General features: G+C 65.5%; 3 protein-coding genes across 3 annotated transcripts in view; 2 read left to right on the forward strand and 1 right to left on the reverse strand.

The window, feature by feature from the left end:
• Positions 1-697: 697 nt before the first annotated feature.
• PFL1_01414 (uncharacterized protein) lies at positions 698-1,915 on the reverse strand (the record flags this gene model as incomplete). The annotated part of the gene is made up of 2 exons (XM_007878916.1): positions 698-787; positions 911-1,915. The coding sequence occupies 2 exons, from the start codon at positions 1,913-1,915 to the stop codon at positions 698-700; spliced, it is 1,095 nt and encodes a 364-aa protein (XP_007877107.1).
• A 1,234-nt stretch (positions 1,916-3,149) lies between these two features.
• Positions 3,150-7,042, forward strand: PFL1_01415 (uncharacterized protein; the record flags this gene model as incomplete). The annotated part of the gene is made up of 4 exons (XM_007878917.1): positions 3,150-3,155; positions 3,294-3,586; positions 3,733-5,730; positions 6,112-7,042. 4 exons carry the CDS (start codon positions 3,150-3,152, stop codon positions 7,040-7,042), a joined length of 3,228 nt encoding a protein of 1,075 aa, XP_007877108.1.
• A 2,619-nt stretch (positions 7,043-9,661) lies between these two features.
• PFL1_01416 (uncharacterized protein) overlaps positions 9,662-11,743 on the forward strand; it is a gene marked incomplete at both ends in the record, with an annotated part of 5,265 nt that continues 3,183 nt past the window's right edge. Inside the window, 2 exons of the mRNA XM_007878918.1 lie at positions 9,662-9,962; positions 10,103-11,709. Of these exons, the coding sequence (XP_007877109.1) occupies positions 9,662-9,962; positions 10,103-11,709 (1,908 nt within the window). The remainder of the gene's footprint in view (positions 9,963-10,102; positions 11,710-11,743) is intronic.

The raw sequence follows: 11,743 nt of genomic DNA on the forward strand, positions 1-11,743 counted from the left end.
GAGGTGGGGAGGGGGGGGGGGAAGTGTGGTCCTACATTCTTGTCCGTGCCCAAAACGGGAGCGCGCCAAAGCGGGGCGACGGATAATGTGTATTGTGGATGGCCTCGAACACCGAACCCCCCCGGAAAGGGGGAGACGGTATCCTCTCAATCTCTCCCGTTTTTCCCTCAACCATTCGTCCATCTACGCATCCTCGGGATGAGGTGCTGGACGACGTGATGAATAAACGGGATGGGGTGTTGCTTTCGTCGCGAAGGGGTGGGAAGGTGGAGAGGAAAGGGGCAGGGGCAGGGGGAAGGAAGGGGCGGCGGCGGAAGGGGAGACACGGGCATCGCACAGACGAGCAGACGGGTGATGGTGGCGGTGGTGTTACATTACCTCGAGGCGAAACTGGGGCGGGGGTAGGTCGGATTGTGCCTACTAGCCCGGACAGACGAGCGGTGAAGAGCGGTGGAGATGCTGGGATGCTGGATGGTGGCGACGGGGCTTGCTGACTTGCGGTGGCGGGATATACATGGGACGGCGGGTGGTTGGTGGGCAGAATAATACAGTGGTGTCGGATCGAGAGGCGGTGGACGGTCGGCGGGTGGGCGGTTAGGCAGGGTCGAGAGGCGCAGGCCGAGGCCAGGTCGGTGGATATCGATGGTAGGTGGTGATGGCAGACGCGTCGAAGGATGTCGGTACGGTGCTGACTGGCTCACTTGCGCCTGCTCTGCTGCATGCTCAGGATCTGAACCATGCGCACGAACAGGTTGATGAAGTCGAGCTCGAGGCCAATCGACTCGGCCTGTCAGAGGGGAGAGAGAGAGAGAGAGGCAAGACGCGGCGCGATGGTCAGCGACAGGCTCGACGGCAGGGAGGGCGCGGCAAAGCGCACGGCACGGGGCCAGCACTAGGACCGTCAACTCACCATCGGGTCGGGACGCATGGCGCCCATGCGGACCATCTGGGCGTGCTTGAGGACGCGCTGGGTGTCGTAGAGGACGAATGCGGAAAAGACGGCGAGGCCGCCGTAGAGCGACAGCGACTCGGTGACGGCGAGGGCGCGGAAGGCGGTGCGCGGCAGCACCATGGGCGCAAGCGACGACAGGGCCACGACGGCGACACCGGCGAGCAGCGGACCACCCATCCACAGGAACTTTTCCTCCTTGGCCGTGGCGCCGACGTAGCACAGGCTGCCGACGATGCCCGACGTGTACAGGGCGGCGCGGGCCAGGACGGCGGGGTTGAGGAAGAGGAGCGGGCTGAGGACGAGGGCCTGGGAGGCGTTGAAGGCGATCCACGAGGGCACCTTGAGCGGGTGGTCAGGGGCCAGCGAGGTGGCGCCAATCATGCTGCCAATCGAGAGGACCAGGCCACCGCCCAGCACGACCCACGGGTTGGCGGCCATGACGCGCGCCGAGACGCCGTAGCGGTGGAGACCGACGGCGATGAGACCCGTAAGGCTGAGGCCGCCGGCGAGATATTTGAAGGTGCTGTGCAGGTAGCCGGCGTCGGCCGGGTGGAGTGCCTCGCGCGTCTCACGGTTGAAGAAGAGGTTGGCGGCGAACGCGGTGCCACCGACGATGCCGAGCGAGGTGAGGGCACGCTGCCATCCGCCGGGCGCCGTGAAGCTGGTGGGAGCATCCGCCGAAGGAGCGGCGTGCGGAGCAGCGAAGGCCAGCCTGCCGCCGCCGCCGCCGCTTGCGTTGTCAACGCTACGGCGGAAGGGGCTGTTGCGGACGCCACGCACCTGCACCTGCTGCTGCTGCTGCGACAACGGCGCCGAGCGGGCGGGCGACTTTGGCGCGAGGCGCGTAAAGATGCTGCGCTGGATGGGCTGGGTGGAAAAGGAGCGGGTGGCGGCCGCCGTCGGGGACGACGAACAGCGCAGGCTGCGTGCAACCGACTGGAGTGAAGGCCGGAGGGACGCCATGGTGGGCAGCGAGTCGAACGACTTGATGTGGCGAGTGCGAGAGGCGGTTGGATGGGTGGTGGGAGAGGCCAAAGGTCCACGACGCCCGCGCCACTTCTTATAGTAGCCTGCCAAAGGGAAGGCAGGGCGGGTCGCGACCACGTCAGCGGTTGGCTGGGCCGCACAGAAGGAGGCCGGCCGGCTGGCTGGTTGGCGGGCAGGGAAGGCCCGGAGCGCGCGCATGGAAGGAAAAAGGTGGGCCAATCTGGATGACTGCGGTGGCCAATCAGGCTGCTGCGCCGTGAGCTCATCCGCCGCCGATCAGGGTTCGGCGGGTGGGTGGGGCCGGCTCGCCTTTCCTCTTCTCGGGCGAGTCCGAGCCAATGCGGAGCCGAGATCGGGCCACCCATATGCACCGAGAGGTCAGTGCGCGCCCAGGGCCCAGCCTCTCGATCAGCGACCGAGCGAGCGGGCGGGTTGGGCTGGCCGGCTGGCCTTGCTCGGGCCACAGGAAATTTCGCAGAAAAAGGCCCACAAAAAGCCAAGCCACCGCACAGCCTGCCCGCCTGCCCGCCTGCCAAAATTTTCGACGGGGCTGGCACACGGCAAAAAGAAGAAAAAAACCAGAAAGCAAGCAAGAAGGCTGGCCCGTTGCCACGGCTCCGTGCACGGCGAGAGAGACCAACACCCGCCCAAGGCAGGCCTGGAAGAAATCCAGGGCCTCTGGCAGACAGACGGCGACGACCGCGGCGGCGATGACCGACCGATGGAGCGAGCAAGAAAAATTTCCCTTTGGCCTCTTTTCTGCCTGCCTGCCTGCCTGTCTGTTGGCTCGTCACCGGTGGCCGTGCTGGGCGAGGTCAGGCCCAGGCGAGGCCAGGCAGACCCACGACGGGCGAGAAGAAAAAGCCAGGCTGGCTCGGCTCCCCCCCTCCCTCTCTACGCTTCACCCAAACCATCCCCCCCTTCCGCCTCGTCATCCTTCTTCCCCTCATCCTCACCCTCCTCCTGCGACCCGCCAACACTGCTCGAGACTATCTCTCTAGTCCCAGGCAGTCCTTCGCGCGCGCGCACATATATACAAACGAAAAAGAGATCCTGGGCCGCACATCAAGAGCCTATCCACCACCGCCCGGCACTCGGACCAGAAGAGGGGCGGCCAACGCAGCGCACCTCCATCAACTCGGCCCCGCGGCGCCGCTTACGACCAGATTCCACTGTAACGAGACCCTTGCCCTCATCCACATAGCCCAATATGGACGTGAGTAGTCTGATCTGATGGCACGGCCCACCCTGGCGCCGCTGCGTGGTTGAAATCGAATCGCCGGCTGAAGGCTGACAGAGTGATGCCCCTTCTCCTGGCCGACGTCGCCTTTCCCTCATCCCGACCGCCTCGCAGCCCTCTTTCGTTCAAGGGTTGCATCAGCTCTTGGCGCAGACCAACGTGCCGGACACGGCCGCCGTCAAGGCCGCCACCGACGCGCTGCAGAACCAGTACTACAAGAACCCCGCCTGCGTGCCGGCGCTCTTTGAGATCCTCGCCACCTCGCCCGACCAGGCCGTCCGCCAGCTGGCCGCCGTCGAGCTGCGAAAGCGCCTCGCCAAGAGCCAGAAGGTGTGGGCCAAGCAGACGGTCGAGGTGCGCAACGGCATCAAGGTCAAGCTCCTCGAGATTGTCACCAACGAGGCGACGTGAGTGTCCGCCCCTGAGTGGACGGGTCGCCAGCCTCGGGCTTTGTCGATCCTTCGTCCTCGCTCTGCGCGCCACCTCATCTGACACATCTGGCTCGTCCCGCAATACTCACTCCCCTCGTCTACGCCGATTCTCCGCCCTGCAGGCCCATCGTCCGGAATGCCATCGCCCGCGTCATTTCCGAGATTGCCAAGCGCGAGCTGCCGACGGGCACGTGGCCCGACCTGCTGCCCTTCCTCTTCAACGCCGCCGAGTCGTCCAACGCCAGCCACCGCCAGGTTTCGATCTTTGTCTTCTACACGGTCCTCGAGACGTTTGTCGACGGCGGCGACGTCCTCGAGCAGCAGCTGCCCCAGATCATGCAGCTGTTTGCCAAGAGCCTGCAGGACCCGGAGAGCATCGAGGTCCGCATCACGACGGTCCGCGCGCTCGGCAAGGTGGCCCAGAACCTCGACAACGACGCCTCGGCCGACCTGGTGGCGATGCAGTCGGCCGTGCCCCAGATGGTCGGCGTGCTCAACCAGTGCCTCGAGTCGAGCAACCAGGAGGGCGTCCGCCAGATCCTCGACGTCCTCGAGGAGATCTGCATGCTCGAGGTGCCCATCATCTCGAACCACATCGCCGAGCTCATTGACTTTTTCCTCGCCAACGGCGCCAACAAGGACCACGAGGAGGACCTCCGCCTCATGTGCCTCAACTCGCTCATCTGGACGTGCTCCTACAAGCGGTCCAAGGTGCAGAGCCTCGGCCTGGCCAAGCCCATGATCGCCCGGCTGATGCCCATCGCCGTCGAGGAGGACTCGGACGACGCCGACGAGGACTCGCCCTCGCGCCTCGCCCTCCGCGTCATCGACAGCCTCGCCACCGAGCTGCCGCCCAGCCACGTCTTCCCCGCCCTCCTCGAGCAGATGCAGACCTACATGAGCAACCCGGACCCGCACCACCGCAAGGCGGCCATGATGGCGTTCGGCGTCTCGGTCGAGGGCTGCTCCGAGTATATCCGCCCGCACATGAACGACCTCTGGCCGTTTGTCGAGGCCGGCCTCAAGGACCCGCACACCGTCGTCCGCAAGGCTGCCTGCGTCGCCCTCGGCTGCCTCTGCGAGATGCTCGAAGAGGAGTGCGCCGCCAAGCACGCGTCGCTGCTGCCCGTCATCATGGAGCTCGTCAACGACCCCGAGACGCAGCGCTCGGCGTGCACCGCCCTCGACTCGCTCCTCGAAGTCATGGGCAACGACATCTCCCAGTACCTGCCCGCCATCATGGAGCGCCTCGCCGGCCTCCTCGAGACGGCGCCGCTGCCCGTCAAGGCCACCGTCACGGGCGCCATCGGCTCCGCCGCCCACGCCTCCAAGGAGGGCTTCCTGCCCTACTTCCAGCAGACGATGCAGCGGATCCAGCCCTTCCTGTTGCTCAAGGAGGAGGGCGACGAGATGGACCTGCGCGGCATCACCACCGACACCGTCGGCACGTTCGCCGAGGCCGTCGGCAAGGAGGCCTTCCGCCCCTACTTCCAGGACCTCATGAAGCTCGCCTTTGAGGGCATGGAGCTCCAGAACCCACGCCTGCGCGAGTGCAGCTTCATCTTCTTTGCCGTCATGTCGCGCGTCTTTGGCGAGGAGTTCTCGCCCTTCCTGCCCCACGTCGTCCCCAAGCTCATCGAGAGCTGCCAGCAGTCGGAGCACGACCCCGTGCCCGGCGCCTCGGGCGACGGCACCATCAACGGCATCGGCATCCCCGGCGCCAGCACCGGCGGCGACGACGACGACGACGACGACGGATTTGTCGACATCGACGAGCTCAACGACGCCTTCCTCAACGTCAACTCGGCGGTGGCCATCGAGAAGGAGGTCGCCGCCGACTCGCTCGGCGAGATCTTTGCGCACACCAAGCAGGGCTTCCTGCCCTATGTCCAGCAGTCGGTCGAGCAGCTCGTCATCCTGCTCGAGCACTTCTACCAGGGCATCCGCAAGAGCTCCGTCTCGGCCCTCTTCACCTTCATCAACACCCTCAACGAGATGAGCAACCCGCAGGAGTGGCAGCCGGGCATCCAGGTCAAGGTGCCCCTCAACCCCGAGGTGCAGAAGCTCGTCAGCGCCGTCATCCCGGCGGTCATGGAGATGTGGGAGAGCGAAGACGACCGGTGAGTACGCGATCCTTGTGTGAAACCAAACGGCGGCGTCGGCGGCCCCCACGCCCTCCAGCCCGCCCCCTCCACCGGACATCCTCCTCCGGGCCCGTCCAGAAGGATGACACAACAACATCAACTCAGCTCACAATGATGTCCGCCATCAACGGACCGTGATCATAACGTGTTTCAACATCTCTGACCTCTCTACGCCACTCGCCGTTTGTCGTCTTCGGACGCGGCGAGGGCCGAGATGGGACGGGCATGGAGGACCGTGTGGAGGGGAGGTGGCCGCCGCTGCCGATGCCGTCGCCCATCGCCTGCGTCGCTGCCGCAGCTTTGCTGATCCCTTGCACTGTTCCCATCTCCCCGCCCCGCTCTCTGCCGCGCACCTAGCACCGCCGCCATCGAGATCTGCCAGTCGCTGGCCGAGTGCCTCAACAAGAACGGCCCGGCCATCATCGCTCCGGACCACCTCGACGTGGTGTGCACCTACACGATCATGATCCTCGAGAAGAAGAGCCCGCCGCAGCTCGATTCGGAGATCCCCGAGGAGGACAACGAGGAGGCGTCCGAGTACGAGTCGGTGCTCATCTCGGCCGCTTCGGACCTGGTGGGCGCCATGGCCAACGTGCTCGGCGACGACTTTGTCCAGCCGCTCAAGCAGTTCATGCCGCAGATCATGAAGTACTACACGCCCGGCCGTTCGGTGAGCGACCGCGCCACGGCGATCGGCTCGCTGGGCGAGATCATCACGGGCATGAAGCAGGCCATCACGCCCTTCACCCAGGACGTCCTGTCGCTGCTGTCGCGCGCCCTGTCGGACGAGGAGGCGTCGGTGCGCTCCAACGCCGTGTTTGCCTCGGGCGTCCTCATCGAGAACAGCGAGACGGACCTCAGCTCGCACTTCCCCGCGCTGCTGAGCGCCATCCGCCCCTTCTTTGACAAGGCCGACGGCGAGAGCGACGAGGTCAAGACGGCGCGCGACAACGCCTGCGGCTGCCTCGCCCGGATGATCATCAAGAACAACGACGCGCTGCCGCTCGACCAGGCGCTGCCCACCCTATTCTCCTCGCTCCCCCTGCAGAAGGACATGGCGGAGTGGACGCCCGTGCTGCACTGCATGATGAACCTGATCCAGGCCAACAACGCGGTCGCCACGCAGCACATTGACACGATCCTGCAGCTGTTTGCCCACGTCCTCGGCTCGGACGACAACAGCCTGGGCGGGTTGCTGCGCGGCCAGGTGTGCGGCTTCATCAGCCAGCTCAACTCGCAGATCCCCGACAAGGTCCAGGCCGCCGGCCTGCAGCAGTACCTCGTCTAGACGCGACGGTGCCCGCGCGCCCCGCCTTCCCCGGGCCGGCCGGCCAGCTGGCGTCTCGCCCCATCGCCCTTCTGTCGTTGCTGTTAGAAGATGCGGCGGTCGCGGGACACCGCCGTTTGGCCATCATACCATACCTCGCCAGGGCTCGCCACCCGGCGCCCCGCCACGGCATCGGCGTCCGCCCTGCGCCCCCCACCCCCCGCATTCCCGGTCTGCACTCTTTTTCCCTCGCAACAACACGCACACTTACTCATACCCGCGAGTAGTCAGCCCCGGCGGCCGAGGAGGTCGGCCTCTCTCTGCCCCATTGCGACGCGCCGACGCGCCGTCTCGGCGTAGCGGCGGCGGACGCAGTTTGGCAAGGCCCCCTCTGACGCTTCCGAGGCTCGATTTGCTCACACGACAATGCTCCCAGGTCCTTTCGGGAAGGACGCAACCTTGATTCCTCTTCGCCTTCTTGTCACACTTCCTTCTTTTTTCTCCCTCCCTCGTTATCCCTCCTTGTTCATGGTCTTTTTCCTTTAGCCCCCTCCTCTGACTCGTCGTAATATCTCGTCCTCCGTTTGTGGCGTGTTTCTGATCCTTGCTCGGCGGCGGTGGTGGTGGCGGTGATAAGGCGAGCAAGAGCGACGACGACGAGGCCTGGCCGTCAAGAGTGGCTGCGGCAGCGCCTCGGTCGGTCGGTCGACCGACCAGTTTCGGAGCCGTGGCCGGTAGCGAGCAGCGCGGCTGGGCTGAGCTGGCCCGCTGGGATTTTCCTGGCTGCCTGGCTGTACGTGTGGCTGCAGCCGTGCAGACGCCGAGGTGCAGCCAGCAGCAGCGGCTGAGACCGGCCGGCCGGACGTAACCTACGTGTCAGAGCAGCGCAGCGCTGCCAGCCCGTGAGCCCCGTGCGTGTGCCAGAGATCGAGGCAGGTGGGCTTCAGGATGCGGTTCCAGGCGGCGTACATGGACCTCGCTCCTGGACAGGCCGGCCTTGACAATCGAGCAAGCAAGCAAGGAAGCCGGCAAGCAAGCAAGGGAGGGCTCGAGGAGGGGAGGGGAAGCCCAACATGGCAGGTGGCTGCTGCTGCTTGATCCAGCTGAAATTCAGAGCTCGAGCTCACGCGCGGGCCAGCTGGCAAAACCAGCCCCCAGCGGCGGCGCGAGGGAAGAAAAAAACCCCTGCCTCGCCACGGCGCCAGGCAGGCCTGTTGGCCTGCTGAACAGCGAGCCAGCCAGCCTGGCGCCAGAGAGGGAGAGAGAGAGAGAGGCTAGGCCGGGAGAGCACGCGCGTGGATGTGCAGGCCGAGGGCAGGGACGAAGCAGCAAGCAAACAGCAAGCAAGCAGCCAGGAAAAAGTCGGGCACGCTCCGAGGCCAGTGTGCCAGCAGACGGGCGAGGCGCAGCAGGCAGGCAGGCAGGCTAGGACCTCAATCACCCCAGCCCCCGGCCCAGCGCAGCCTACCAGCCAAGCCTAGCCTGCCCCTTTGAGAGGCCAGGCAGGCAGCGCAGCCAACGAGGGCGCGTGCGTGTGTGGGTGCGTGCGTGGGTCGGCCCAGCAGGGCTGGCAGCCAGCAGCCAGCAGCCAGCAAGCTTCGCGAGGCAAGCCGAGGGGAGGCCTGGCCTGGCCTGCCCTTGCTGCCTGTGGCCTGACTGACCTGCGAAGGCGCCCCGACCATCTTCGGCTGCCAGACTGCCTGACTGCTGGCCCCTCAGCCCCTTCGTCCTCGCTCCTGCCTGTTCGCCTTTGCCCCCTCGCCGGATATCGACCAACGCCGCCGACGCCACGACAGCCCCGGCCCGTCTCACCGTCACCACCTCAACCACCACCACCACCACCACCGTCGTCACCCACGGCTACCGCTTCACCCTGCCGTCCTCCTCCCTCTCCTCTTCTCTCCTCGGCCCGCGTCAGCCTCTCGGTGTCCGCCACCAAAGCCTCGGTCTCGCCCGCCCCGTTTCGCCCTTCCTTTGAACCCCACTCGCGACGTTGACGTTCTGCGCTCGCCGACCACGCAGCGGGTTAGATTAGCAAGTTACCTAGACGCCGCTGCTTTCCTCGCCTCGGCCCTTTTGATTGCCTCCTGGCCATCTGGCACCGGCCCTTGCCCGCCTCCCTCGTCGCTGGTCGCGCATTGGGCTGTCCTTGCACTCGACGGTAGCAAAAGCTCAACCGACATCGCCGTTGCTCGCATCACCGCACCGAGGACCACCGTCAACTGCCGGTCCACTTGACGACACGCAACTGCTGCCTACAGGAGAGGCCGGCCCTTTTCCCCCGCCGCCCCACCCTCCTTCACCTCGGTCGTACCTCTGGCAGGCGAGCCAGTCCGCCATTGGCGCAGACCCTCTGCCCTTTCGCCGAGCTATACGCGCTGGTCGTAGCGAAAGCAGACGTTCCGTCTGCATCACCTTGTCTCGACCCTCCCCGGCCTGATCAGGCTCGACCTCACCTTCCTGGCCCGGCTCACCGCGCCCTGAGAGGCTTTGACCCGCTCTGCCTCTTGTCACTGTCGTCGCCGCCGTCGCCGCCGCCGCTTGATAGACTGGCTGCGCCCCCTGTCCTGGCTACAGAGAGGCGCCACGACCACTCCCACCTAGACTGCTTCTTCTCTACTCGCAAACACCACAGCAACCATGGCCCCAGCGGCCTCGGACCTGCTCGCGACGTACGTCGTCGGCACCAAGGCGTGGTTCGCCGACAAGGAGAATGGCTGGATCAGCGCCACGCTGGCCAAGCCCGTGGCCAGATCGGCCTCGGGCGACGTGACGCTCGAATTTGTCCTCGACGACACTGGCGCCACAAAGACGGTCACCACATCCGAGGCCAAGCTGGCCGGCGCCAACGGCGACGAGGAGCTCCCGCCGCTGCGCAACCCTCCGCTGCTCGAGGCCACCGATGACCTGACAAATCTCAGTTACCTCAACGAGCCTGCTGGTGAGTCGTCGGCCGCTGGCCGCGAAACCGCCTCGCCTCGACTCGAATGCGGTCGACCGTGCGCTCACCATGCTGACCTTGCCTTGCGACCCTTGGTTCGCCTCTCTGCTTTGGCCCCTCCCTCCTCACCCGCGCCGCAGTGCTACACACCATCCTCAACCGCTACTCGCAGCGCCTGATCTACACCTACTCTGGCATCGTCCTGATCGCCGTCAACCCCTTCTACGGCCTCAGCCTGTACAGTCCGGAGATCATCCAGGCCTACTCGGGCAAGCGCAAGGGCGAGCTTGAGCCGCACCTGTTCGCCATCGCAGAGGACGCCTACCGCTGCATGATCCGCGATGTCAAGGATCAGACGATTGTCGTCAGCGGAGAGAGCGGAGCCGGCAAGACGGTGTCGGCCAAGTACATCATGCGGTACTTTGCCACGGTCGAGGACCCGGACCGCCCCGGCAGCCGCAAGGCCGGGGCCAGCGGCAAGGACTCGAGCGGCATGAGCGAGACCGAGCAGCAGATCCTCGCCACCAACCCGATCATGGAGGCGTTCGGCAACGCCAAGACGACGCGCAACGACAACTCGTCGCGCTTCGGCAAGTACCTCGAGATCCTCTTTGACCGGGAGCACGAGATCGTCGGCGCCAAGATGCGCACCTTCCTGCTTGAGCGCAGCCGCCTCGTCTACCAGCCCGAGTCGGAGCGCAACTACCACATCTTCTACCAGCTCTGCGCCGGCGCGCCGTCGTCGGAGAAAAAGGACCTCGGACTCGAGGACGCGTCCAAGTTCAGCTACCTCAATCAGGGCGGGCCGAGCGCACTGTCGATCGGCGGCGTCGACGATGCCGAGGAGTTCAAGGCGACGCAAAAGGCGCTCAGCACGGTCGGCGTCAAGATCGAGAAGCAGTGGCAGATCTTCCGCCTGCTGGCGGCGCTGCTCCACCTCGGCAACATCTCGATCGCCGCCTCGCGCAACGACGCCATGCTGGCCGACGACGAGCCGAGCCTCTTCATGGCGACCAAGATGCTGGGCATCGACCTCAACGAGTTCCGCAAGTGGACGGTCAAGAAGCAGCTGCAGACGCGCGGCGAAAAGGTCATCACCAACCTCACCCAGGCCCAGGCGGTGGTGGTGCGGGACTCGGTGGCCAAGTACATCTACACGGGCCTCTTTGACTGGCTCGTCGACCAGATGAACACTTCGCTCGCCCTCGGCTCGAGCACGACGCGCCAGTCGATGATCGGCGTGCTCGACATCTACGGCTTCGAGCGCTTCAAGGTCAACTCGTACGAGCAGTTCTGCATCAACTATGCAAACGAGCGGCTCCAGCACGAGTTCAACCACCACGTCTTCAAACTGGAGCAGGAGGAGTACCTGCAGGAGCAGATCAGCTGGACCTTTATCGACTTTTCCGACAACCAGCCGTGCATCGACATGATCGAGGGCAAGCTCGGCGTCCTCTCGCTCCTCGACGAGGAGTCGCGCCTGCCGTCGGGCTCCGACGAGTCGTTTGTCCAGAAGCTCTACACGCAGATGGACAAGCGGCCCGAGTTCAAGAACGCCTTCAAGAAGCCGCGCTTCGGCCAGACGTCGTTCACCGTGTGCCACTACGCCCTCGACGTCGAGTATGCCAGCGCGGGCTTTGTCGAGAAGAACAAGGACGCCGTGCCCGACGAGCACCTCGCGCTGCTCACCAACACGTCCAACAGCTTCCTCAAGGAGGTCCTCGATACGGCCCACAGCGGGTCCAAGGTCGAGGAGCCGCCGGCGACGGCGGCGACCGCAG

The sequence above is a fragment of the Pseudozyma flocculosa genome (genome assembly GCF_000417875.1).
Source record: "Pseudozyma flocculosa PF-1 unplaced genomic scaffold scaffold00003, whole genome shotgun sequence".
NCBI classification, from domain to species: Eukaryota; Fungi; Basidiomycota; class Ustilaginomycetes; order Ustilaginales; family Ustilaginaceae; genus Pseudozyma; species Pseudozyma flocculosa.